Source organism: Doryrhamphus excisus, linkage group LG2 (genome assembly GCF_037039965.1).
Source record: "Doryrhamphus excisus strain RoL-2023G ecotype Guam linkage group LG2, RoL_Dexc_Guam_v1.1, whole genome shotgun sequence".
Classification (NCBI taxonomy): domain Eukaryota; kingdom Metazoa; phylum Chordata; class Actinopteri; order Syngnathiformes; family Syngnathidae; genus Doryrhamphus; species Doryrhamphus excisus.
Genome location: NC_136358.1, coordinates 5860201 through 5887515, shown reverse-complemented (window position 1 = coordinate 5887515; position 27315 = coordinate 5860201). Strand labels below are relative to the sequence as shown.

At 43.0% G+C, this 27315-nt stretch overlaps 2 protein-coding genes across 6 annotated transcripts; one reads left to right on the top strand and one right to left on the bottom strand.

The window, feature by feature from the left end:
- Positions 1-368: 368 nt before the first annotated feature.
- On the top strand, positions 369-20026 carry arhgap36 (Rho GTPase activating protein 36). 5 transcript variants are annotated; one of them, XM_058065914.2, is made up of 12 exons: positions 369-686; positions 8468-8624; positions 12907-12975; positions 15695-15996; positions 16067-16277; positions 17164-17219; positions 17312-17462; positions 17738-17886; positions 17951-18121; positions 18204-18292; positions 18370-18596; positions 18954-20026. In XM_058065914.2, exons 1-12 carry the CDS (start codon positions 621-623, stop codon positions 19250-19252), a joined length of 1947 nt encoding a protein of 648 aa, XP_057921897.2. In that variant the 5' UTR covers positions 369-620; the 3' UTR covers positions 19253-20026. The 5 variants fall into 5 exon arrangements, with proteins under 5 accessions (XP_057921897.2, XP_057921896.2, XP_057921895.2 ...); XM_058065913.2 differs by lacking the exon at positions 369-686 and adding an exon at positions 957-1277 and having other exon boundaries at positions 15698-15996; XM_058065912.2 differs by lacking the exon at positions 369-686 and adding an exon at positions 958-1277.
- Positions 19710-26797, bottom strand: usp12b (ubiquitin specific peptidase 12b). The gene is made up of 10 exons (XM_058065918.2): positions 26622-26797; positions 24518-24598; positions 24361-24444; positions 24168-24297; positions 23804-24090; positions 21909-21985; positions 21749-21832; positions 21204-21401; positions 21054-21132; positions 19710-20702 (listed from the first exon to the last, which is right to left on the bottom strand). Exons 1-10 carry the CDS (start codon positions 26667-26669, stop codon positions 20601-20603), a joined length of 1170 nt encoding a protein of 389 aa, XP_057921901.2. The 5' UTR covers positions 26670-26797; the 3' UTR covers positions 19710-20600.
- Positions 26798-27315: the final 518 nt, after the last annotated feature.

Here is a 27315-nt window from a genome sequence, read left to right as displayed (position 1 = left end):
ACAGCGGATCTTTGTTGATCCGCATATATTTATTCTTAAATTAAGATAATAGACTTAGTAATATATTTATTTAATGTAACGAATATTAGAATTGAAGCTGTAAATTTAGGTCAGTGCTTTTGGTAGTGGTTAGGCCAGCAGAGAAGGCTCTGCTGGCTCTGGCTGCATACCACTGTGTATAATGATGTAAAGTGTGTGTGTGTGTTGGACAGTGTCATTACTGCCTCATGATAAAATGCCTGAGTTAATTATGTCTTGTGTGTCCCTTGCACGCACACACACAGGAGATGGCTCCCCAAATGAGCAAACTTCCTGTTTCTGACAGGAGAGAGCACGCCATGTTATCTACAACACACACACACACACACACACACAGGAAGAGCCATCAACCAAGTAGACTGCTGTCTCAATTCTGCTGCTATATTTCTTGCAGAAAATAAGATACAAAGAAGGAAAACCTAAGAAACACGGATGAAGTGTTAATGCTGATGAAAGCTCTGAAAGAGGAAAAGAGGGCGGGGCGAAGTCATGTGAGGGAGGGAAGTAAAGCACCACCACAGAGAAGGATGAGAAGAACTTCCACTCTCCTCCTGACCCGCACCAGATGAGGCTCCTGACTCATGCTCCTACCGGATGGACCCAAACCGCTCTTATCCTCGCCTCCAGACATGCACTTCTACCATCAGGTGGGTGACACACATTGTGGATGTACACATGATGTCAACAGCATATTATTTCCAGGTAAGTCTTCATAGAACTTGTTATAGTGGACAAAAGCACCCATGGTGGTGTGAATGCTGGTTATATAGAAGTGCTGGGTGCCACATATGTTTAATGCCTGAGTTTTAAAAACAATGTTCATCATTTTCACTGTTATCAGCTCTAAAAATTGTATATATATATACGTATATGTTGTTTTTTTTTGCAAGAAAGCTCAAAAGTAGGAAAAGCAATGATGTCATGGCATTACCGGAAGATGATAGCACTTACGGCGCAATCAACCAAGTTGTGCTATGTGCTCACAGCCACTAGGAGGCATACTTGCATGGAGCTACGTATTGTGTTGTTGACTAGTTCTAAGAATTACCTGATAACATGAGAGGAACATGTCCAGAAGAATCGATAGCGTGTGGGTCCCGTGGCGGCCTCTTCTTTGGTGTCGCCTTACGTCTATCATGTTTCGCAAGGTTCCAAGTGGAAAAGCTGAAGGTGCTCGGAGAGTCGAAATGACGACACCACCAAAAGGCAAAGCTTTCATTTGTTTATTAAGGCTGAAGGTAAGACGCTCAGTTTGAAAAAAAACATACTTTGGCACGTTGAGCTAAATGCTAACAGTCCCCGTCGTCATATAGGACCACTTACAATTGATTAAAGTCTGGAATGCTGGAACTCCATTCCATGATTGATACTGAAGACTGTCTTCCCAGTCCCTAGTTTCCCATTCTTGGCTGTTTTGGGTGACTGAGGGATGAGTGGGCCCTTCTTTCTTGTGGGTGGGAGTTGTGTCTCACAAAACTCTCACAAAAAGTATTGCTTTTGGAATTACGTTGGGACAGGAGCAGGACTCTCTCAAGGTTGTAACGGTTGCAGAGACATCTCAGTGATAACTACCGATCAAGTGAACACCATCTAAGAGGATTAAGGCTGCCCCAATGCTGATGTGTCCTGTCCAATGGTGGACCGAGGGGTTCTCCATCCAGTCATTTTGTCCAAGCAGAAAACCTGTTGTTCTCCCTTTTAATGGTTTGAGATGTCAGAGGATGCGGATGACTCGATCTCCTGGCATTTTCCGCTTCCTCTCATGCCCCCAAAAGGGGTGCCCGCATCCCAACACTGCTTTCATCCCAGGATGGCAGGGGTTGGCTGGGTGAGCACCTATAGGCCATGACACTTCCTTTAACATTGTTGTGTCCATACATTGGGTATTTTATGTGGAGATACTGTAGAACGTACTAGACCAGTTGTTATGTTGATGAGTTGATTGATGGAGCAATCCTGTGATGAGTAAAACCATTATGTAACACAGCACATACTGTACAGCTGTAGAGATACTGTCTACATTGGAGACACATGTTAAAGTCACCGGGAAGGAGCGTGTCAAAGTAGATCCAAATATATATTGTCTCTGCTTGGATTCCTTCCTGTGAAATAAATGGGGCCTTTTAGTTGATTTTGATTTCCAGTTTGAGAAGCAGCAACACAAATGAAGGTCTGCTGGTTATTCTGGAGACGGTAGTTTGGGTGTAAACGTCCTGTTTAGAGAAGTCAAGAGACAGACTAGCAATATCCCCAGTGGAATCTAATTTGCAGTGTTGGCATTTCCTTCTTCAAACCTGCCCTCCCAGCCCCCCTGGGTCCTCCAGGAGCTCCGCAGAAGAGTAATGAAGCGATGCAATGATGTGGAGGGTGATGATGATGATGATAGATTGTCTAAATAGCTGGAAACACAAGTGAGGAACAAGATTGTGTCCTGACTCCAGTCGAGCGTGGGGCTGGATGGTGGCGGTTGCATCATGGTCTGGGGCTGCACGAGTGCTGCCGGCAACATTAATTCATCCGACCATGAGTGAGTCCACCCCTCACATTTCAGTATTGATTCCGGTATATTTTGTCAAGGGACAATACAATGGAAAGGAAAGTTGGACTGACTTTAAAGTAGTCTGTGTACAGCTGGTAACACTTGTGTTACCATTCATGTTTTGTACAATGAACCACAGCTAATTAATTTATTAATAAAAGGAAGACAACTGGGATAGGCTCCAGCACCCCCGCGACCCTCGTGTGGAAAAGCGGTAGTGAATGAATGAATAAATCATTAATTTTCTGCTGGAGCCTATCCCAGCTGTCTTCGGGCGAGAGGCGGGGTACACCCTGGACTGGTCGCCAGCCAATCACAGGGCACATGTAGACAAACAACCATTCACACTCACATTCATACCTATCCTATATACCTATCGGTATAATAAATATTGATATTTCACTATCGATCTGCACATCACTAATGACTTTACATTGCAGTACGTTAACGCTGTATGTAATCAGCCATGGCATGTTTGACGTGATAGTGTGAAAAATAAGTACTCCTCTCATTCTGTGTGGAAGTGGTAATTTTTTTTTATATCTTAGTTTGCTCTTCTACCCCACTCCTTTTGAAATACATTCTTAAGCTCAGTAGCTTGCTACATGGCAGTGCATCTCAAATAGTGGGGGGGGGGGGCAGAAACTTTGTACAAATTTATAGTAGCAATGTGACTTGAATATGTTTGCATGCTCTGCGTTTTGTTGCATTTTCCTGGTTTAATTTTTATGTTCAGTCTGTACAGTACAGGTAAATGAATAAATAGCAGTTTCTCTAGTGTTGGTTGGGGGGGGGGATTTCTGTCCCTTAGGGGGTGCAAGACGGAAAATAATGGAGATGCACCGCACTGCTATATGCTATGAGTTTATGTCCCTGTAGCCTGCGCGATGTGGCGTAAACAAAGAATAAGAGGAGTGTAAAGATGGCTATGGGGGCTTATTTCATGTCTACTGGGCTCCAATAATAGTCAAATAAAAGTCAAAATAACCATATTTACAAAGACAAACAGGTTTTCTATGCTCCAACTATGAAAATATTCAAATTATCAATATAGAATCCTAATTCACTTATCACGGTAAGGTCTGGAACGAATTAACCGAGATAAACAAAGGAAGACTGTAATTATGTATCTTTATAAATCTATATGTTGTATGGATATATGCTGTATATGTGTGTGTATATCAATGGTACTTAACATCAACCAGCAGTCATATGACATTGTCCTTTCTCAGAACATATACTAGCTTGGAAGTGCTTGCCATGTTGCTTAACGCCTCATCAGCCTCTTTGCTGATGTAAACATTGTCACGCATTCCTTGTTTTTTTTCTTGGAGACAGATAGTGGAAAAGCCTCAGGAACTTTATATTTCATGCATGAGAATGCTCACCAAATTGCTTCTCACACAGTCCATGTGGAGCGATGTATGTATTTCTTGGCTGCGGCAGTAACTACGTAGGCCACTAGGGGACGGTGTTGTCTCGGAAATTACACGCCTGCAACACATCTTCTGTTGTGCGTGTGTAATGTGTGTGTGCCCCCATCCATCCTGTTTTTAAACAGACAGGCCGAGTCAGCACACACACCGGGTAGACAGATATGCAATCATTTCACCTTTTGACGCGGAAATGTATGGTGGTGATCTGCGGTCAAAGATGACATGGAAAAAAACCTGGAAGAGGATGACACACACATTCACACATAAGTCCCGGGAGAGGAATGGAAAAGAGGAGTTGCAAGGTCAGAAGGTCAAGATTTTTCCTGTCATAAGCACATTTGGATGTTATGCAACAACATGGGTTGTTCCTTTGATTTATATAGTAACATTCTACCAGATAATAGGAATAGCACATTCTGTCAGTTTGTTAGCATATAAGCTAACTAGAATTGTTGTCCTGGAGACTTGTTGACTTGTGTGTGGTTCTTGCTTAGAGGTCCCCAATTGTAGTATTTTTGTGTCTGTAGCTTTAAAGATAAAGAGGTGTGTTTGTTCACGCGTGTCCACTTTTTATATGACATAACTTGTAATAATAATAATTGCCATGTATCACATGATAACAATGTAACATTAAGGTGTGGGACAGATCAAACATACACCTCTGTTGGCTGAACTATACAGTGGTGAACTATACATAAAGTGGTGGGTGTATCGATTTTGGGGGTGGGGTCAGAGGTGCTAGCACAACCATGAGCTGTGTTTGATTTTGGCCGTGCTGAGAAATATTCCATGCATGATCCCATATGCACATGTACGTGCATTTTTGCAGCAAAAGGGTCAGACATGCTGGTGATGAATCTCATCTTTGACCCTCCCTACCTCTCTTGTCTCTCTCTGGGTACCTCCTTTTTCTTCTCCTCATATGCTCCCTTTTCCTTTCAGATGACATTTTAGTGTGTATGCTTTCCTAGCTCCGTCATGTCTGCCACTACTAACCTCCCCTCCTCCCTCCTCGTCTTGATGTTCTCCAGCTCCTGGAAGTCACAACATGCACTCCTCCTCCTTGTAATCCAACTCTTTTCTCAGCACCTCCCTCCCTCCTTTTCCACCGTCTCTCTCATTCCGCATGCTTCCACTCACTCCAACTTCTCATTCGACTCAATGGGGTCAGGATAGTATTGTGGTGAGGGATATTATTTTTGCCAGGAAGAAAAATCCCAACCCAGGTATGATTTGTGAGTGAGTGAGTGAGTGAGTGTGTGAGTGAGTGAGTGAGTGAGAGAGTTAGAGTGAGAGCCACTGGACTAGTTTGGAACCATCACAGTAATAATAACTGACAGATGACAACATGTGGATTTGAAGAAGTGAAAACCTTGTAAATATATATTTATTGTCTGCATATGTAGACTTGGGGTTTAATTCAAACAAATTAGTTTCTTCAGTAGCATAAAATAATTAAATACACCAGTGCTATAATAATGAGATCTTAGCGCTGGTCTTGATCTTTGTTTCTTTTGGCTTTTTTCCTGTTTACGGAGTCGCCACAGCGGATCTTTTTGATCCGCATACTGATTTTTGGCTTGAGACCAAAATTCCGGATGCCCTTCCTGACGAATACCGATGATGCCTTACTAGTGTAAAAGCTTTTATGGATGAAAGCAATTTAAAAACTGCAAACTCCACACTTGGGCAATGACGCTTGAACACAGCGTGACTGTTATCTATTATTGACAATGACGCTTTCATCCAAATCACCTTTTGTTTGTTGTTTTGTGATCATGTTGGTGTGTGTGTGTGTGTGTGTGCGTTTTTCCATCATTGTGTGGCACTACCTTTGCCATTCCCGGCCGGAAAATGCTTTGATGAGTTACTTTTTACTCTGTTAGACTGTGTGTGTGTGTGTGTGTGTGTGTGTGTGTGTGTGTCAGGTGTGAACAATGGGGCCTCTATGGGGACTATTGATGTGCGGATTAATACTCAATTATCAATACTTCCCAGACCAACTCTTTATGCTGAAATTGATTTGAAAATATCAATACTTTGAGGCAATCTTTGTTGGAAAACATAGCCATGTCTGAATTGTGAATAAAGGATAAAGTTTTCTTAAAAAGTAATAATTTATTTTTGATGGCTTTATTACTTGGTTAAAAGTTGCAATAATTAATGAAATTGATTAGTTAGCAAATGTTTTGCATTCTTTATGCTACTATATGAAATAGACTGCTTTTTAAAACATGGATGAATTTGCATAAAGTAACAATATTGGATTGAATTTTACTCCGTATCGGATTGGAAACTAAATCAGTGGTATTGTGCATCACTATTGGGAACTCTGTCTATAGTGCCACCAAGTAGCCTAATCAATCATGTGTGTGAAACAGCAAATGAGTGTGTTCCTTCTCGCATCCTAATGAGAGATTCCTATTTCAATTCAATTGGAAGCAAGGGAGATGTAAAAATGTGAAGCTCAAAATCTTAGGAAGCAAGAAATTCCTCCCAAATAGTTTTGGAGAAGCGTCCTTTCAGTATGTGATTCTGCATTGTTTCCACTTTAGTTCCCTGCATTAAGAAGTGTCAATTTGTCTCCTTCATGCTCTGACACGGCCTCTGAATGTACACTAGACTCACTTGATGGATGTGCCATTTTGTGTTTGAAGCGAGACTGGATCACATTGTGCTTCCCAAATGGCGCAGCAAAGCCTGCAGGGCAGTGTGGACTCAAGTTCATGTTTATCCAAGTAACAAGTTTAATAAGAAATTCCTCCCATCCTCCTTTTGCTCCTAAATTGGCTCTTATTGTTGGCTTTTGTGGGTTGCATAACAACACAAGTATGTATTTTTACTGCATTATGTCACTTGGCATACAGCTACTTCTCATTTGCAACAAGCTCATTTATAAACATTTTTGTTATTGCTGGGGGTTTTTTGTAAGGAGAAGCTAGAAGTGGAGATAGTCAAAGTGTTGGTCTGAAGTCTTTTTATTCTTTTTTTTAGTACGGTGGCCGAAAGAGGAAAATGCACAGCAATGTCCAAAAAAATTAAAACAGAAATTAGTCAAAACCAAAGACACATAAACACCATAAAACAAATGCAACAGGAAAATACTGCAATCATGTAGTTGCTGCAAGATCAAAAACTAATGCAAAAAATATGCTGGGTATGGCAAAAAACACACTCATGTCCCCAAAAAACTGCACGGAAGTTAGCCAGGCTACCAGGAAGTTAGCCTAGTGCACCAAACCTGAATGTTAAACACCATCCATCCATCCATCCATCTGTGTGTTTTTTGCATTTGCAGCATTTTTTTGTGCATTATTTTTTTATGTTGCTGCATTCATTTTCCATTTGGTGAATTTTCCATTTTTTTTATGTTTTTTTTTTGTTTGCATGTTTGCCTCTTTTGGCCACCGTACTTTAAGCATGAAAAATAATGTTCAACTTCATCTTTGAAGGAGTTGGTGACACGTCCACTTGGTTGTGTTTATACCGAGAAAATAATGAATGAAAGTAAGTTTTGTAAAACCTGTTTGTAATGATCTTTCTGAAACATTCCAACAGTGCTATTCCTTTTGAAACTTCTAACTTGAACAATAACTTGTGAAACCTTGATATACTACAACGATCAATTGTACTTTGATGTTCTTTAGTACATCAAAACAGTGTCTGTATGTCATTAGACTATGAACTGGTGCGATAAACCTGCTTCGAAAAATATATATTTTGCAGCTGAGCATTGATCCTTTGTTGCAATTGAAGAAAATGTCATAAATTAATAGTCTAAAGAACGTGATGGTCAGTTGATCACCAAATACCTCCTTTTTTCTCTTAAGTATTACCAGATGATGGTACTTTAAGGCAGGGGTGTGCTTCCACCAAGAGCCTCATCGTGAAAAATCAAAAAAAACAAAGGTCTACTTTGATACTTTCAAATACATTTCTTCATTCATTTGCCCACTTATCCTCACAAGAGTCGCAGGCAGGCTGGAGCCTATCCCAGCTGTCTTCGGGCGAGAGGCGGGGTACACCCCGGACTGGTCGCCAGCCAATCACAGGGCACATAGAGACAAAGAACCATTCACACTCACATTCATACCTAGCATGTTTTTGGAATGTGGGAGGAAACCGGAGTAAACGGAGAAAACCCACGGACACACAGGGAGAACATGCAAACTCCACACAGAGATGCCCGAGCGTGGAATTGAACCGGGGTCTTCGAGCTGTGTGGCCTTATTGTGTGTAAAAAGGCTATATTTATTATCAGTTGTTAGCAGCTTTTTAGTTTTACATTTGTTCCTTTTTGCTCTCATTTTTCCTTGTTTTTTTGTTTAATTTTATTTGAACAATGCACTGCAGGCTGCAGTTGGCCCCCGGGCCACACTGTGGACACCCTGAATTAAGGTAGAGGGGAAAACAAGAAGGAAAAGCCTGACCTTTTGCTTTTTGCTGTGACCAGGGGGGCCTCACGTGGGCGACCATGTTGGGTCAGAGCGTGCGTCTGCAGCCCGTGGCCATCCAGAACCTGTCGGAAGTGGAGCGAGCCAGACTCCAGCAAGTGGCCTTGTGTCACCTTGACCAGAGGGACCTGGACTTCAAGATCAGCATTCCCAGAGGTAGGACTCATTGGAATCCTGAGTTCTAAGAGCTTGGGAATTGTTTACATGTGGTGGAGAACTACTTTGGTTGTGTTTTTTGGCTAGAATGTGCATGTGATTAGGAGTGCTAGCATGGCTGGGGGAAATGAGGTAGAAGAGATCTTTCTTTGAGAGTAAAACTGATAGATGAGAGAACAGTTAACTTTTGAGGGCATCAAGAATAACAGGATGATCACTGAGAAGGAATTATTCCAGCTGATCTTGCGCGTGAAGATGGGAGAGCCAACATAAACATTCCCAACATGTACAGACAATCAGAGAAGGTCAAGGGGTGTCATGTGATTTGTTTGCATAGCCACGGGACACAGGTTCATTTCGGTGCCTGGAAGTTGTTTCAACCCAAGAGGGTCAAAGCCTCCGAACGAAGATAAAGATTTAATTGCTGCCAAAATACAAATGCCCACCCACTTGAGTGGTCCCGGTGTTTTCACAAAACATATGTGCCGCCCCCTGGAGATTGTGGTCAAAAGCTGTGGAATACAAGCTGGCACTGCCATCCCTAACCTTTCTGAGTGCACAGACCAGCTCATGTTCCTTCAAAGTCCTGACGGATGGGGAAATAGTGACTCACCATCGGTACAATACTAATGTGGTACAATGTGTGTGGGGGTGACAGGCGCAGCTTGTTTTTACCGGATCCGACGGAATGAAAACATCTTTAATGCTATTGTGGGGAGCTACAGGACTTGACTTCATTTTAATTTGAAGAATCAAAACAACCAACCTCTCCCTGCACACAACAAACACAGATGGTTTGGTGCATTATTAGCATGGAAGATATGAGGATGCCACTTTCACCCCGATATGAAAATTAATGTCTGTGAAATTGCCTTTACTTCCAAAATGCACATGTACATATGCATACATTTTTTTTTTAAAGTTATTTTATTTTTTTAATCGATTAAAAGTTTTCTACAGCCAGGTTCAGCCCCACCCAAGCACCGGTACCATCGCGCCCTCACGCTATTTAGTGTTTTTTTCAACAATTAATTAATGACTGCGGTTTCTATGGACTATTATAAGTCAAAAAAATTTGAAAGACAAGTCATATGTAGTATTTTAGTCACTAAATGTCGGTAATATTACATTCATGAAACATTACCTTAGATTACTGTAAGGAGTCAGCCATGGCATGTCCGACATGATAGAGTGAAAACAAAAACAAGTTATCCTCCTATTCTGTGTGGAAGTGGTAAGTTTTTGCTTTGTCCTTCTTCCCCACTCCGTTTGCAACAAAGCAAACAAGTAAACAGAGTAAATTGTAGAGGCTAACTAGTTAGCTCGGTAACTTGTTATGCTAGCATCAACTGTCTTTTATGTCACTCCAGTAGTCCTGTCACCTGCGCAATGTGTTGTAAACAAAGAATAATATAAATATGTCTTTAAACGGTATTGAACAGGTTTTCTATTCTACCAAAGTACCAAAATTTTCCATTTATTAATAATAAATCCTATTTTGTGGAAATTCATTAATCGGGTCTGGTCTTGAACCAGTTAACCGTGACTGTAATCATAAGGCAAATTAATTTTGTGGCAGCATTGGAGAAAGATATAGGGAACATTCACTCAGAGCGCACAACAATGGTGCGTTCAAGGACACCAAATAAAGTTGGAATAAATGCTGGGAGAAAACCAATGAAACAAAACAATGTAAACATAAATTTCAAACATTTTTCGAATACAGTAAGAGTCCCTCTGTTGTTTTTTTTAGCTTGTCTCTTTTATATCAATGTTGCTGAAAGTTTTACGAAATCCAGTTCGGCCCCACCCATGGACCGGTAGTTGGGGACCCCTGCTTTAGAACAACACCCTTGGGGATGGGGCTGAGGAAGTAGAGAGGAAATCCTTGATTGCTCACCTACGCTCACGTTCTCAGTGTTGTCTCAGAATGTTAAGGGAGAGACTAACACAGTCCTTTGGTGATGCAGTGTGTGTGTGTGTGTGTGTGTGTGTGTGTGTGTGTGTGTGTGCGCGCGTGTGCGTCCATCCGTCCTGTGAGACTACCAGAGGCTATGTAAGCTGCTTTTCTCGGCCTCGCTGGTTTTCTCAGGACAATTAACCTTTGACTAGTTCAACTTTGACCTGGTCTTGCGTCGTCGTCTTAAATGTTACAACTCCCCACAACTTGTTTAAAAACCTAATTTAGATGACTCAGATCAAGCATAAACTGCTATTTTTTGTCTTCCCCTCTTACTATTCCAGATTTGAGGTTTTTTATTTGCATAGGGACTATCATATACTACGTATAATGAATAAATTATAATAGTTATTATCGCCTCACTTTTTTAAATTTTTTATTTTTCTACAGTGATAAAGCATAATAACGTATACAATATACACCATCAATAATGAGATAATACAAGTTTTAATACATGATTTTCATATTTTTTTCTGTTGCTGATGGGCTGGACAAAGTCACATATGGTTTGACTTGGTGATGAACTCCCACCAAGTTCCCAAATATGGTTGGCACTTGTTTCTTTTAATGTATACTGTATATGTCTTTAGTGTATAAACCCTGTGGAGTGTGTGCAGACGCTTTTATGAGCACGCCCACCTTGTTTGGACGTCCTACTGGCGAGCATCCCTGGGATTCTTTGTGAAATGTGTCACACCACTCCGGGGACATTTTTACTCGTATTTGCTTCGCTAGCTAGAGTTCTCATGCTCCCGTCTTGACCATTTTTCCTTTTCCCCATGGTGGGGGGGCCCTTATCCTGCTTGATGAGAATAATTTCACCTCTTTAGCCTTAAACATCAAGAATGAATACTACAAATATTCATCTTCATAAACTGAACTGCTTATAACTATTTTTTTTGTTTGTTTTATTAAATTGTTCCGTTGATTTAAGTTGGAGTGTGTGAAAAGTGTGGCCTGAGGCCATTTTCAGCCCGCAGTTGCTTTTTTATTGGCCACCGTTGCCATTGGCATATTCTATCTATCCGTTTTCTATGCCACTTATCCTCACTAGGGTCGGGGTATGCTGGAACCTATGTCAGCTGACTTTGGGCAAGAGGCGGGGTACACCCTCACATTCATACCTATGGACAATTATATTATTAGATAAGACACTAGTAAGCTGTGTCATTTAGAACACAAAGCATATGTAGCTTATGACGCAGCTTCTCAAATGACCCACAGTTTCCAATGGTCATAATGTCATGACCCACTTTTATTTTACTTTTAGAGTTCATATCATAATTTGATATTAATTAATTGAGAAGTTCAGACTTTTCATCCAAGAAGATCTCTGGTTAAACCATGCAAACTTTTATGACCGTGCATCTAAAAGGCATCGGAATCGAGAATTGTTAAGAGCCGGAATGGAAAAGAGGAATCGGAAAATAGGAAAATAGGGAAAAAAAAAAATCTGAATCATTCAAATTGAAACAACGCCCAACCCTGCTTATAAATGCATTGAACAGACACAGTACCAAAGGGGAAGATGATCAAATATTGTTCACATCTACTTCAAAATAAGTCAGACATCAGCTGTATATTACATATTTTAATGTCATGTTTGACTGGCTGTCTGCCACCCACCCTCTTAGGGGTCGTGACCCATCGGTTCAGAAGTACTGGCTTATTTAACGCAGTATGCTGACCTACCGTACATTGGATGGGTTCTAGCATCTTAAATGCACAATGTGTGCCCCATGACCACCATTCTTCCATTTTTCTGTATGCAGACCTATGTGAGTTAAGTACCATAAAACAAAAAAAAACATAGTGCTCCATATTTGTATTATAATTTTTAAAAATAATTTGAGTCAGTAAATGGAAGATTTTAGAAAGGTTAATTCCAATATAATATTAATGGGAATTGAAAACATTGAAAATATTTTTTTAAATGATAATTACAGTCTATACTTCAAAATATAAAAGTAAAAAACGTACTAGGTCGATGTACTCCACACACACTATTCTGACTAATTGGTATCATTTGAGGTTGTGGAAACATTGCACAACAAATCGCCACAAATTACAACCATGCTGTAATTGCAACATAAACTCTTAAGCTTCTTGCAGTCTGTTTTTATTTAAAATATGCACCTTCTCTGGAATGTGCAATCAAACAGCGTCTCCCTTAGCTGGAGGTGTACACACACACACACACACACACAAACACACACACATGCTTGCAAGGTGGGTGACGATGGAAGGTCAAAGAAAGTTGGGCCACTACAGACTTTAATAACATGTACTTTGTTTTGTTTTCTTGCTTTTTTTTTACCACAGATGTACGCAAACGGAGAAAATCCCTACGCAGGAAATTTGACTCTTTTTCCAAGGAAAAAAAGGAGCGTGGTGAGTTGACATGGCGTACCAACAGATTAAAATGTAATAAAGTAGTAATAAATTGTTAAGAATTTACGGACGACATTGAATAAAACAAGTAAATCAAAAAACATTGAGAATAAATATATGAATATTAGAGTACAAATTTTGACTGAATTGGATAATTGACATGCAATTTCTGCATATAAATCGATGAATTATATTATCATGTCTTTTGTGTACATTGAAAAAATGTTGAGTGCAGCTCATATATGGGAATCCGATCCAATTTGTATTTTTGTTTGTATTTATACACACAGAATGTGTGTGTGTGTGTGTGTGTGTGTGAGGCTGCAGACATCATCTGTGTCTCATCAGCCCTTGCTAACCCCGTCCTTCCTGCTGCAGCCACCTGTGTCTTATTATTATTATTATTATTATTATTATTATTATTATGGCCGCACTATTTAGCCCCATTGCTGTCTCAGTTTATGCACTTTCATACTTACACATTTTGAGTGTGTAAGTGCGTTCCAATGAGAAGCAGTCTTACCACCCTGTATAATTGCCTTGGTGGTTGTTACAATTCACTGTTTTAAAGGAGAAAAAAAGGAAGAAGCAATCAGTATTTTTGTTACGTGTTACATTTGTGCAATGACAGTAATGGCCCTCAGGAACGAAGTGTGCAGTGTACAGAGTCCACATATTGAAGTGAGTGCAAATTGGAACACAGTCCTTGTTTTGTTAGCATGAGTGTCACAGTCTTTAGTTGTTGTTCTATTTGCCCGCTTTGTTCTTCTACACTAAATGTGCCGTATTTTTCTTTAAAAATTCTTCAAAAATTTTGTTTTGAAATACTAAAATCACAACAGCAGCATGTGTTCCCCACTTTGTTACTTTTATTCACACACACTCACGCCCCGCCCCCTCCACGTTTGAGAGACGCTCAGCTGATTAGCGCAGTGTGTCAGTACAGATCTTTAAATCCAGGCCATGCAGATTTAGCAGAAGACTTATCAATAACACAGGACATTGGGAACTGGCTGCACTCCTGCTGGCTCCCGTTGGCCACCTGCGGACGCCATAACAGCCTCAGAATTAACCTGGTATCTAACGAGCAGCGATGGTGGAGGTCATGACAAATATAAAAAATGGAAAATGTCTCATTTTGATGGGTGCCCACCATGATTGTGAGGCTGCTGGTAATCTAAATTTACCAGTCTCGCAATAAGAAAACGCCCCGCTGTCTTCCTGCTTTTGTTGTCCGAGGGCCTCAGGATGTCCAATCAAGTGTAATACACCACAGATCGGTGTCTCTAGTGTCGAGAAAATACAGAAAATTCGTTTTTTCTGTAGGCCGGGCTCTCCCCTAGAGATAAGGTGAGAAGCACTGTCATCGGGGAGAAGCTGGGAGTAGCTCCTCCGCATTGAAAGGAGTCAGATGAGGCGGCTCAGGCATCTGGTCTGGATGCCTCCCAGACACCTCTGTGGAGGTGTTCAGGGCACAGCCGACCGGTAGGAGACCTCGGGGAAGACTATGTCTTTCGACTGGCATGGGAATGGATGTTCATTCATTCATTCATTTTCTACCGCTTTTCCTCACGAGGGTCGCGGGGGGTGCTGGAGCCTATCCCAGCTGTCTTTGGGCGAGAGGCGGGGTACACCCTGGACCGGTCGCCAGCCAATCACAGAGCACATATAGACAAACAACCATTCACACTCACATTCATACCTATGGACAATTTGGAGTCACCAATTAACCTAGCATGTTTTTGGAATGTGGGAGGAAACCGGAGTACCCGGAGAAAACCCACGCATGCACGGGGAGAACATGCAAACTCCATACAGAGATGGCCGAAGATGGAATTGAACCCTGGTCTCCTAGCTGTGAGGTGTGCGCGCTAACCACTAGACCGCCGTGCCGCCCACCTTTTTAATAATAATAGGAAAATAAGTGTTTTCCTCCACGTTATATTATCCATTCTGTGTTATTTCAAGGCTAAACTGTTTGTCTAAACAAGCAGATCACGGCAAACGTGAGCCGCTAAAATGCTAAAGCGCCTGTCGTCGGATGCCAGCATACGTGGCCAAAAGTCAGGGAGCGTGCGTCAGCGTCAGCGAGGAGCTTAGTGGTTAAACAAGGCTGCCAAGTGCGTCTGTTAGTGGGTGGAAGACACATTAATTAGCTTGCCATCCCCCACCCCCACACGTGGCACGCCAACAAAGCCTGTCATCACCCTCTGGTGGCTTTTAGCGCCAGATTGTTTACCAAATAATAAAGTCGATCCTTGTCTGTTGGCGATTCGGCATTCTCCACCTGTAGATTTTTTTTCTCTGATTCAAATTATGAGTAATAATTTAATGGTAATTTAAATATAAGTAGAAGGTGCTGTCCCACAAGTTGATTCACTCAACATTTTCCAGCAGGAAGATGCTTTGACAAGACTTGATGCATGTTTTGTTAGTACATTACTGTGTATTGTATTTCTATACTTGTTTCTACACATGTACAACTACATTTAAAATGTGTTTAATAGGGTTTTGAATATGAAAAATTAGATAATTTAAGGCTTTTTATGGCATTTGAGTGGCCGGAATCAACTGTTGTGGCAATTGTGTTGCATTCACTTGCAGGCTAAATTAAGCTGGTGGCAGTCTGCTTTAAAACCAGGTGGCTAAAACAGGATTAACCCTCTCTTGGCCGCTGTCTACTCACAATAATCTTTTTTTTTTTTGGCTTCTTTTCCAGTAGAGTCGGCCCCCAAGGCGTTTGGCATCCCGCTCTCACAGGTCATAGCCAACGACCGTGCCTTCAAGCGGCGTCAGGACGCCCTGAAGGAGAGCAGGCGGGACTGCTTGGAGCTGGAGGCCAGCGTCTTGCGTTTCAGGTCAGAGAAGAGGCAGTTTTTTAACGGCAACAATCCACTGGTGGGCTCCTCCTCTCTTTCGGGTGGTCTTGCCTCGCCACCGGCCAACTCTGTGGCCCCGGCGCCGCCGTCTGAGGTGCAGAACAAGCTGCTTTTGGACAATTACGGGCGTGGACAGAGACGGGTAAAACCTGTGATGAGAGGCATCCCAGAATACAACACTATACAATATGTCCCCCTTTGACCCCACGCAGGGCGGCCTGTCTGTGGACTCCATCTCCGACCTGGTGGACAGTCAGTCTCGCCTGCTGGAGGCACTGCAGCTCTCCCATCCAGCTGAGCTGGAGCTGAAGAAGAGCGGCAGCTCTCATGAGGGGAGGAGCCAAAGCAAGCTGAGCCTCAACCCCATCTACCGGCAGGTTCCGCGGGTTCTGGAGCGCTGTTGTCGCCACATCGAAACTCACGGTGAGGCCATATTTGCCTCTTATGAGGCTATAAGAAAGACTAAATAAGTCAGTGAAATAGCAGCAGTACAACAGTATAGAAAGGAAGATCCAGGCCATTCATTGTAATGGTAATGGTTTTATTTCATTTGAACATGCATCAGATTACAATTGAATGCATCACATAATCAGTTCACAGTTCCACATGACCAAAAGGAGTAGGAAGAAGCAAAGCTTATTAAATCCTACCCCTCCATCTGGTACTTTTACAATCAGTAACTGTTACATTTGTTCACTTCCTGCTTTCTATAATACAGTTTAAGGGTTTTTTGTGTTTTTTTTATAATGTACATCAGGAGGTGATATAACCATCCAATGACATAATGTGTACCTTAGTAAGTGTCAATATAGTGATATGTATAGCACATCATGACTGGTTCAAGACTCTTCATCCTTGTATTTAGCAAACATCAACTGCTTGTATTGTTTCTTGAATTGAGTTCCTTACTCAGTCTATTCCATAGCTGAAATGCTATGGCTTTTTAACGTAGTCCTAGCATATAAGTGTTTCAAATGTAGTTCTTCCCTGAGATCATATTTCTCCTCTCTTGTAGAGAAGTATTGGATGACATTTTTAGGTAATTGTTTTTTTTTTTTAGCCTTTATGTATTATTTTAGCTGTTTGAAGATGAACTATATCAGCAAGTTTAAGTATTTGTGATTTTAGAAATAAGTTAGTATGTTTTCTGTAGGCGGCATTATGAATTATCCTTACTGACCTTTTTTGCAGTACATTTAGCGAGTGAAGAAATGTGAGCAGAGGGTGGCGAGGCGAGGAGAGGGAGGGGAGTGAGTGCGCACTAAGTGTCTCTGAACACACTTGACTCACATTCCACACGTTCACTCAGGTCTCCAGACGGTGGGCATCTTCCGAGTGGGCAGCTCCAAGAAGAGGGTGCGGCAGGTGAGCCGGCAATTATGAATGCAGCGGCTTCCTGTGAGTGTTTCCGTCGCTGATGAGATCCTGTTGTGTTGTGGGGGGGTGGGATTTTGCAGCTGAGAGAGGACTTTGACATGGGCGTGGATGTGCAGCTGGACGAGGAGCAAAGCGTGCATGATGTGGCAGCCTTACTGAAGGAGTTCTTGAGGGATATGCCGGACCCGCTGCTCAGCAGGGAGCTGTACCCCGCTTTTCTGCACGCTAACCGTATGCACACACGTCGTTAACTACCTTGTTGGCTGTTATAAAGGTCCCATATTGGAGTATTTTTAATAGGGTGCCCGATTTAGAATTCAGTCACATTTTTTTAGTTATATATTTTTAATATTTAGCTCATTTTACCAATTTTGAGTCCGAAATGTAATGTTTTTTTAATATTAAACCAAGTCCATGTGCATGAATACATTCTTAAGCATCCATTTCGCTGAGTTGACATTCCATGGGGAGTCGTGTATGGCTTAATGATGCTGGTCTTGGTTCAGTTCTCCGAGGAGCAGAGCAGCTCCAGTACCTGCAGCACCTCCTCTACCTTCTGCCTCCCTGCAACTGCGACACGCTGCTGCGGCTCCTCACCTTGCTGCACACGGTGCAAAGCTTCGCACAGGACAGTGTCGGCACCAACGACGAGGAGGTACGGCCCCCCCCAATTTAGATCAGTCCCTTGACCTCACGCTAACTATTGCTAAACCATCCAGATCCCTGGAAACAAGATGACCGCCGCCAACCTAGCCGTCATCTTTGGGCCTAACTTGCTCCAGAAGGAAAGAGGGGGAGACGTGAGCCTTCACGCCATGGGCATCGAAGACAGCACGGCCATCATTAACGTCACGCTGGTGCTCATCCAGAACTACAGGAGGCTCTTCATGGTGCGCCTCATGCTTCAATAATGTTCAGCTCCACTGCTTTTCAAAATAAGAGCCGCTGGCTTCCGATTTCTGTATTGTATAGGTATCAGCCGAGTTGCAACAGGAAGTCTTGATGAGTCTTATCCAGACCGATCCAGATATCATCGACTATCTTCTCCGCCGTAAACTCAGGTGTCCCACGAACCATTTTTTTCTCAACTTGATCAGTGTTATAAACGCACCCCCTAACACCACTCCTTTGTCCCAAGTGGCAGCCACATGACAGCAGAGACCAGCGGCGAGTCGGGGGGCCGCCGAGACACTGGGGCCTCTCTTGACTCGGTGGGCGCCTCCAGCGGGAGTCTGTCACCGCTAGAGCCCCCCTCACCTCTCTTCCCGCCCGACGGGAACGGCTGCGAGGGTAGCCTAACCAGCGAGGTGTTCCTGAACGTGCTTAAACTGAATCACAGTAGGAAACGCCATGACTCCAGATACGGTAATTTCACCTTTCACCTCTATTTACTTTTTAAAATATTATATCATATAAACAATTTCCTATATGAACAAAACAAATATATATATTTACATCTGGTTTAGGTGTAAATTATTTGTGATTTAACTTGGCCTGCATACATCTCATATAATGATACATACCGTACCATACCGATGGTATGATACCAGGCTCCAAATTAATCCAAGTTTCCAATAGCAAATGGCGCATGGCTGTAGGCAACCTGCCAATGTGGTTGGTTCACTAATGATGCTGAAAATTGTATTGTTTTTAAAAAGAACAAAGTAATAGAGTTCTGTCCCAATCTGATCCAAATCCCGTCCCCCCTCCTCACCTGTCCAGGTGATATCCGGCCCGGTAAATCCATCAGCCTCATGCGTCAATTCCATTCCCACCATAACCTGCTGAGCCTGGCCCAGCATCCCTCCTTCTGCTCTGCCGCCTCCACCTCCAATCTGCATGATCCAGACGCAGGGGTCGAGCGCGGGGGGTTCATGTTGAGTGGCGAGGGCAGCGGCGGCTCTACCGAGAGCAGCATTTGGGTGAGGCAGACGCCTACCGCAGAGGGTAAGGCCTCACCCTCAGCCAGCTTCTGGGACTTCTTCACGGGGAAAGGGTCGAGCTCCGAGACCGTGGTATGATGGGTGGATGGAGGGTCAGAAGTTAAAAAGTTATGCTCAAAATGTACTTTTGAGTTTGACATTTAAAAATGCAGTAGCCATGTATGCGGCCTCATGTGTACATAATGTATTTTTACACATTATAGAGCTACACAATTAATTGTAGCATCCTCTTACAACCCTATTTTTGCTTTATTTTTGTGCGAAATATATGTAATAAAGTGTCCGTTGTAAGCAAGTTAAAACAGCCATCAGTTTGTGTCGCAAGTCAAAATGGAGCCCCAACCACTGATGGCGTTGTATGCTACTTTTACCACCAGGGGGCAGCATGTACCACCTTTGACACTTTTAAGTTCTATTAACTGGATTCTGATGTACGCTATTTTAACCACAAGGGGGGGAATGTACCACTTATACCGGTGGGCGCTATAATTTAGATAAATATGAATTAGCCCCCTCAATAATCCTATCTTGTGGATTATTTCAAGCAAGCGTTTATTTTATATTCCAATAATATCTGTATTTATGTACACATGAACATCTCCCATCGCACGCTCCCTTCAAATTAAAGCAAAAATGTAAAAGTCTCACACATTTCCAAAGTGCCTACACAACAATGGTAGACATACTGTAAGTCGTAGCATTAGTAAAATGTCCAAAACAAGTGTGACGTCTAAGTAAAAAGGAGTGAAACATTCATAACAATATCAATATTTAAATATATATATTTAAAAAAAAAAACACTAATTACAACCGATGAATGCAACTTGATTGAATGTGCGTGTTCAAAAGATGCGAGAGTGTGCTTGCTTTTTTTTTGTTCAGTTTGAATACTTAGCTTGACATGTAAACAGAATTTGGTACAAAGAAAGCAACCGGAGGCAGAAGAACGACTGGAGCGGGAGGCGGAAGCCGATAGTCGTCTGCAGCTGCTTCCCACTTGGATGTGTTGTTGAGAGAAATATAAAGTTGAGCAAAGAAACATTCAGAGGGACTGCATGTGGCGTTCAGATGAACAATTGAAATAAACCTGTGAACTAAGGCAACGACATGGAACACACTTTGGACCGCTAACTTGTTTAGCATGATGCTAAATGGAACCCTGGAAGCTAATGTCAAAACGCTTTCATATAAGCACACAAAAAATGAGTCCCATTAGTTGTTCGGTCCGCCTCATAGGCGCACTGCGGCGGACGTGGCTTAGGTCGACCGCACAAGATTGGTGTGAGCTGGTCTTCCCCGAGGCTGCATTGACAATTGGGTTGAGATCCAGTGCAAAGCTCCGCCAACAGAAAACAAAGGCTGGGATGCTGGCCCCGACCTTTCTGTCCGGGGGACCCCGGTCTGGGAACCGACACCGGGGGCCACTTCAGTCTCTGGACTGGTAAAAGAGAATGTATCCTGACTCGGAGTTCTTGGAAATGTCTGACGTGAGACCATAGAACTCTTCAATGGCCTGTGCGTCGATTTTCTGCAAGGAAGACAAACAAGCCACTTAAAACTTCCAACATTGAAAAGCAGGACGATGTGTTCTCAACTAGTTTTATCAACACGGGCCATGCTGAGCTCTAAGTCTCAGACCACCAAAGAGGCCATGACGTATTTGGACCTTCTACCCTGACAACTGCTTCTAATTTGCTGCTGGAATGGAAATAAAGTATTCTGGAGCAGCATTGAAAGACAGATGACTTGTACGTGAACACAAGGCTGGAACCGTCAGATGAGGTTCTGATTAATTTGTTCCCTCTCTGCAAGTTCAGCAGAATCTTCCTCAACATGGACTGGTGGCGTCTGCCTCACAGCAGCATCGCTGTCAACGTACCTCCACAATATCGTCATCAAACAGCAGCCAGAAGCCGTGGCTCTTGACAATGGTGATGTAGTGCCCTCGGTTGGGTCCGCTGCAGGAACGCACCACAACATGAGTCACGAGGAAATGCTATTAATGATGGTTTATGGCGGTAGACCTCACCTGCCGCAGTGCACAACGACAGCCACCAGGTCGTACATGCGGTCTGGGTTGGTGGCGTCGCCCGACGTGTTGAAGAGGCGGAGTTCCAGGGGGAAGACCACACGGTAGGATAGTTTGGTGTAGCGGTGTAGCTGGTCCATGTACTTGAAGCGCTTGAGGTGGAGTGCCAGGATCATGGGCAGCTTCTTCACCCTCATCCTGGTCAATGATAACATTCATTCATTTTCTACCACTTTTTCCTCATGAGGGTCGCCAGCCAATCACAGGGCACATATAGACAAACAACCATTCACACTCACATTTGGAGTCGTCAATTAACCTAGCATGTTTTTGGAATATGGGAGGAAACCGGAGTACCCGGAGAAAACCCACGCATGCATGGGGAGAACATGCAAACTCCACACAGAGATGTGTTCAGGTGGAATTGAACCCTGGTCTCCTAGCTGTGAGGTCTGAGCGCTAACCACTACCCCACCGTGCCGCCCCAATGATAACATTTAAAAACAAATGATGTCAAAAAAAAACAAAACAAAGATGTCTCCCACCTTTTCTGGGCTTCCTGCTTACTGCGGCACTGCTCGCAGTAGTACTTGTACTCGCTACACAGCGTCTCCGTGTTACTGAAGCCCCTGCGGAATCAAAGAGAGAATGTTACAAGATTTGATGGTTTGATGGCATATAACGTTGTTGTCACTCGGACCGTACCTGAGGCAGTGTGTGATGGAGGTGTTCTGCTCCACATCCACTGACAAGTCTAGAAAGTCCTCGTCCTTGCTGCTCACCTGCAAAACCGCATCCATTGGCGTCACACACTTGAGCGCATAGTTGTGTTCACAATGAGAGGCTAAACATCCTCCGTCATCGCCATCTTTGCTAAAAAGCAGAGGAGGGACTGAAGCTACCTTGGTACTTGAACAAATTTTGTCCCCACAGTGGTGTGCAATTTTGCTTGCCAAAAAGTAAATTCAAGGGATGTTCCTATCAATTGGCCCAGTTCCGTGAAAAATGTGTGACATATGTGACATATGTCGCTAATGGCACTTCAAGGCCTGTAGCAATCTCTGCTTGTTAGTGTAGCGCCTTACCCTGACTAGTGTCTTGGGAAGTGTCCTCCGCCCACTTTCCTTTGTGCCAAAACCAAAACAAACATGTCTGCCAACCTGTGTGGTATTTGTAAAACAAACACTTGACTTGAGTATGGTGGGTTTTCCAGGGCTCAATGTGTGCTTGTCAGTCAAATGGCAGATAATGCAGCCAAAACACTAGACAGCACTCGCTTCTAGGTGTACTTTGCTACCGTATAGGTATAGATTTTACACACTTGGCCGTGCATAGAGGTGCGCCTATTTCCTGAGTCATCAGCGAATAGTACTGTCCCAAGAAGATAACCAGAAGGAGAGCCCAGCTGGAAACAGACACAGAATTTGCTACTCAACTTAAATAAGTGGTGCTTTCAGGCGTACAATCTAAATGACATGCATTGCCACAGCAAATTGGGGGAGAATGCAGAGGCAAACTTTGCACAAGTGTCAATGTGGCTTTATTATTACCATTTCCCAATTTAGAAGAAGACTAGCAAGCAGATAAACATTTTAATCATCATTTTAGAGTAATGGATTTGGGACGGCAGTACACGGTCAAAATACATAGTATACTGGTGAAGTGTGTAATTTGGAACACAGCCTGTGCTTCAATTTGCACATTTCCACTTCACGTTTTGAGTAGGGCAAAATTGAGTGCGCGGTCAATACTCGGGTGTTGCACCCGACATGAAAATGGCGAGTGTGTAGCAATGGAGTCTGACCGCACTCGATCATCGCCTTCTTGACTATGTAGCAAGAGGGAAGGGACTAAATCAAGAGGTTGCAATTCATATTTAGAACTAAACTAGAAGAAAACTGAGGTAAGTGTGGCACCACAGAAATGAGACAGCACTAACTTATCAAACCTTGCACACTCAGGAACTGAGTACGCAAGTATACATAGTATACATAGTACACATATTGAAGGTTATGTACAGAAGTGTGTACAGAGTGAAGCATCCATGTATTTATTTTTTTTACTTTGGCTCCAGTATACCCACGCAACTCTAATCTATTTAATTCTAAGAGTGGCCAATGTTGGAAGATACCATTCTCTTTCCACCAATCTATGTCTAGCTCCGCCCCTTTATGTAACCTAACAGAGTCAGGGTGCCAAAACATGTACAAATCAGTTATTATTTAATTGTAAGAGTGGCCAATGTTGGAAGATACCATTGTCTTTCCACCAATCTATGTCTAGCTCCGCCCCTTTAGGTAACCTAACAGAGTCGGGGTGCCAAAATATGTACAAATCAGTTATTATTTAATTGTAAGAGTGGCCAATGTTGGAAGATACCATTGTCTTTCCACCAATGTATGTCTAGCTCCGCCCCTTTAGGTAACCTAACAGAGTCAGGGTGCCAAAACATGTACAAATCAGTTATTTTATTGTAAGAGTGGCCAATGTTGGAAGATACCATTCTCTTTCCACCAATCTATGTCTAGCCCCGCCCCTTTAGGTAACCTAACAGAGTCGGGGTGCCAAAATATGTACAAATCAGTTATTTGGTAACTCACAGCTTCGCAGTTTAGGCACCGCGTCTCATTGGTCAGCGTTCCCTGGAAGATCTCGTGGACCCACGTCTGCTGCGTCTCCTTCCCGCCTTCGCCTTCTCCTCCTCCTCCTCCACCTCCTACCTCACTCCCTCCCGTGCTTCCACCTCCGCCTCCTCCACCGTTCTGCACCAGCTTTCCATTCTGCTGTCGCTCCTGGCTCTTCTCCTCCTGGAGCAAGTCGGCAATGGTGTTGAGGAGGTAGTTGAGGAACTCGTGGGCGTCCTGCTGCATGTAGTTGTCAAACAGCTCTGCATGGAGAAGGTGAGAAACGTTAAAGGACACCCATCACCAACGTAAGCAAATCTGAAGTCTGCACGGCGCCTACCATTTTCTTTCCTCAATCGTGAGATGAATTTCTTAGGAGGAATGACTCCGACTTTCTTCTTCTGCGTAGCGATGCTGTTGAACAAGTCGGCCAGACAAGTGAGGAGCGACTCCTTGCGGCGGGGCTGCACCTGTGGCGGACGTAGCAGGAGTCAAAGAAGTGAGCCTTGCGGTGCACCACTTTCTTCCCTTACCTTGTAGGCCAACACCTTCTCCCTGAACGGCCGACAGAAGTAGAGCGCCTGTAGAACCGAATTACAGTAGCAAGTGTTGCCAAACTGCAAAACATGCAGAGAAAGAAGTCAAGTAATGATGCTTGGAACACAACAACAATATAACACTGATACTAACGTTGACTAATCCAAAGTAGTGTTCGTTAACGGGAAACTGTTCTGGTCCAATCTCCTTTTCCAAGGCAGAGGCATTGGCGCCCTGAGGGGGGGAAGAAGAAACATGTAAAATTTCTTCAGAGGCATTCCAACGCTCATAATAAACGACTATTACAGTGGAGTGAAGTCAACGGTTGTTAACAAGTCATAGCCCTGCCATGCTTACATTTGTACATCATTAAATAACGTCATTCTGAACAGCAGATGGCAAACAAAAGTGCCAAGCTAACATTTAGCCCGGTTTTTCAATCAGCTGCTCAATGCCGTCCTGTGTGGTCTTTAAACATCTTTCTTTTTTTTCTTTTTCTTAATTTATTTCAGACATGCATACTATGTTACATTATTCTTTGTCACATATACACTTACATAACAATACACTTACAATATCTATTTATACATATATGTATATATATATACATATACACATACATGCACACACACAACACCTCATTACTACACATGTCTGAAAAGGAGCAGGAAGAAGCAAAGCTTATTAAATCCTACCCCTTCTCCACGCCATAGCAGTTACCAATTCATTCATTCATTCATTTTCTACCGCTTTTTCCTCACCAGGGTCGCGGGGGTGCTGGAGCCTATCCCAGCTGTCTTCGGACGTATAGACACATATAGACAAACAACCATTCACACTCACATTCGTACCTATGGACAATTTGGAGTCGCCAATTAACCTAGCATGTTTTTGGAATGTGGGAGGAAACCGGACTACCCGGAGAAAACCCACGCATGCACGGGGAGAACATGCAAACTCCACACAGAGATGGCCGAGGGTGGAATTGAACCCTGGTCTCCTAGCTGTGAGGTCTGCGCGCTAACCACTAGACCGCCGTGCCACCGTTACCAATTCAATTTGTGATTTTTTTTTCTCCACACATATAATAACAGAATCTTACATAAGACAAAACAACAAAAGAAAAGTGGGAACATCGGACACCCCAGCAAAACCCCCAGGACACCACCAACCCCGCCAGTCAACCGACCTGGCCCCGACCCCCCCTAGCTCCTGTGTGCACCCACCGAGTGCCCAGCACCCCAGCAGTCCCCGCTGCCCTCCAATAAGAAGGCATTTTGGCTGGACCCACAATTATGTGTGATCCCTGGGCGGGCCTACATTTGGATGGATTGTTTCTCTTCCTCGTGACACCGTCATGTCACCAGCATGTGGTCAACGTGACACCCGATGTCCAACCATCACTTTACCTCATTATTGCATCTTGGAACTCCACACTCGTCCACTTCTTCTCAAACTGATTTGCGGCCTCCATCTAGTGGTATTCACCACCATTACTATGCAATTACTCATTATTATGACTAATGATGTCACCATGGCAACCCCAATGATAAAATGTCTGTCCCCGCCACTGCCCTGTCACGTGCATCCCCAAAAAAACACGCATGTTTTTGTCCATAGGTGTGGATATTAGTGTGAATTGTTATGTGTATGTGTTGCGAATATAAACTACTACGTTTCTAAAATGCTCAAGTAAGACTTGAGGGAGCATTAGACACTTTTGAACCTTGACCTCTCCATAAAAAATACACGTTGTTTACTCACCAAAGCAGACAGAGATCACTTTACGACGGAATCAACTGCTCAATCACAGCCGACACATGTAAACACTAGCTAGCTTCCATCAGGAAAAAAACTCCCATAACAGAAGTACTAACGAGTCCACTGATAAACAATTTAATTACCAGTAAAGCCAAGAACATTCCTGATCGAAGAACTTTAACCCAAAACATAGTAGTCAGCTACTGTAGCTAACTGACGCTCTAGCATCAACAAACTAACAGTATACAAGTAATGAAGTGTCAAACAAAGTGCACATGGGTAAACGACCCCACCTGGCGTTACATAGTACAATGTACCAACCTTGATGAAAGTATACAACTTTCTAGAACATTCCACTGTGTGTTATTATTATTACCATTTACTTGTGTGGTTAGCAAAGCAAGCTAACACAGCAAGCTAGCCAAATCGTGTTAGCTCACGAGCGACCAGAAGCACAGAATTAGCAAAGATGGAGGCGAATACTCGGGAGTCTCACCATCGTACAAATCGAGGCGATCTTTCGGACTGTCATCAGTATTTCCATCCGTGCGCCGCCATGTTGGACCGAACCCCAAATGTTGAAATTGTCAGAGCCGATGCGGCTGCTGCAGAGTTCCGGGAGAGCCTTCTTTTGCTCCCCTGTTTACTACTATTGTCAAGCGTGAAAGGGGGCGCGCCGAATTTCCGGTTCGGAGTTTATGTTTTGTTGTTTGATTAAATCACATTTCAACTGCCTTTATCTTTTTAATGTTTACATTATCCTCAGTACTTTAATCTTTATATAGATGTGGTTTTACCACCTTATGTGTACATTTAGTCAAAATTGTTGTCATTTTATTTTGTAGGAAACATCACAAGCTTTCTATAGGGTTTGCGATATTTCCGTGTAATTTACTCCCTGGTCCTGTGTAGGTGACGCGTAAAGAGGGAGTTGTCACATTGTAGTTTGGTTCAATATACCAGGCTTGGAATAGAGGGCGGTGCTTAAACCATTACGCCGTAATTTTCCTGCTATTCTTCACATTTATTACACATAAAAAAACATAGACCTTACTTGAGATGATTATAACATTATATTGTTGGGTGAGTACAGAGATTGATACTTTTCGAGACAAACACCGCCCAGCTGAGTTTTGGTTGTAAAAATACAATAACCCACACTGTATTAAAGTCATAACGGTCTTATAATT

What these genes read in the sequence shown, in the direction of transcription:
- usp12b (XM_058065918.2), bottom strand. Translation starts at nt 26,669, where the DNA reads ATGGAAATACTGATGACAGTCCGAAAGATCGCCTCGATTTGTACGATG. An exon ending in AGAAGGTGTTGGCCTACAAG is followed by an intron (nt 24,298 to 24,360) that starts GTAAGGGAAGAA and finishes CGTCCGCCACAG; the next exon opens with GTGCAGCCCCGCCGCAAGGA. An exon ending in ACGATTGAGGAAAGAAAATG is followed by an intron (nt 24,091 to 24,167) that starts GTAGGCGCCGTG and finishes TTCTCCATGCAG; the next exon opens with AGCTGTTTGACAACTACATG.
- arhgap36 (XM_058065912.2), top strand. Translation starts at nt 1,107, where the DNA reads ATGTCCAGAAGAATCGATAGCGTGTGGGTCCCGTGGCGGCCTCTTCTT. An exon ending in ACGGGCGTGGACAGAGACGG is followed by an intron (nt 15,997 to 16,066) that starts GTAAAACCTGTG and finishes GACCCCACGCAG; the next exon opens with GGCGGCCTGTCTGTGGACTC. An exon ending in CTTCTCCGCCGTAAACTCAG is followed by an intron (nt 18,293 to 18,369) that starts GTGTCCCACGAA and finishes CTTTGTCCCAAG; the next exon opens with TGGCAGCCACATGACAGCAG.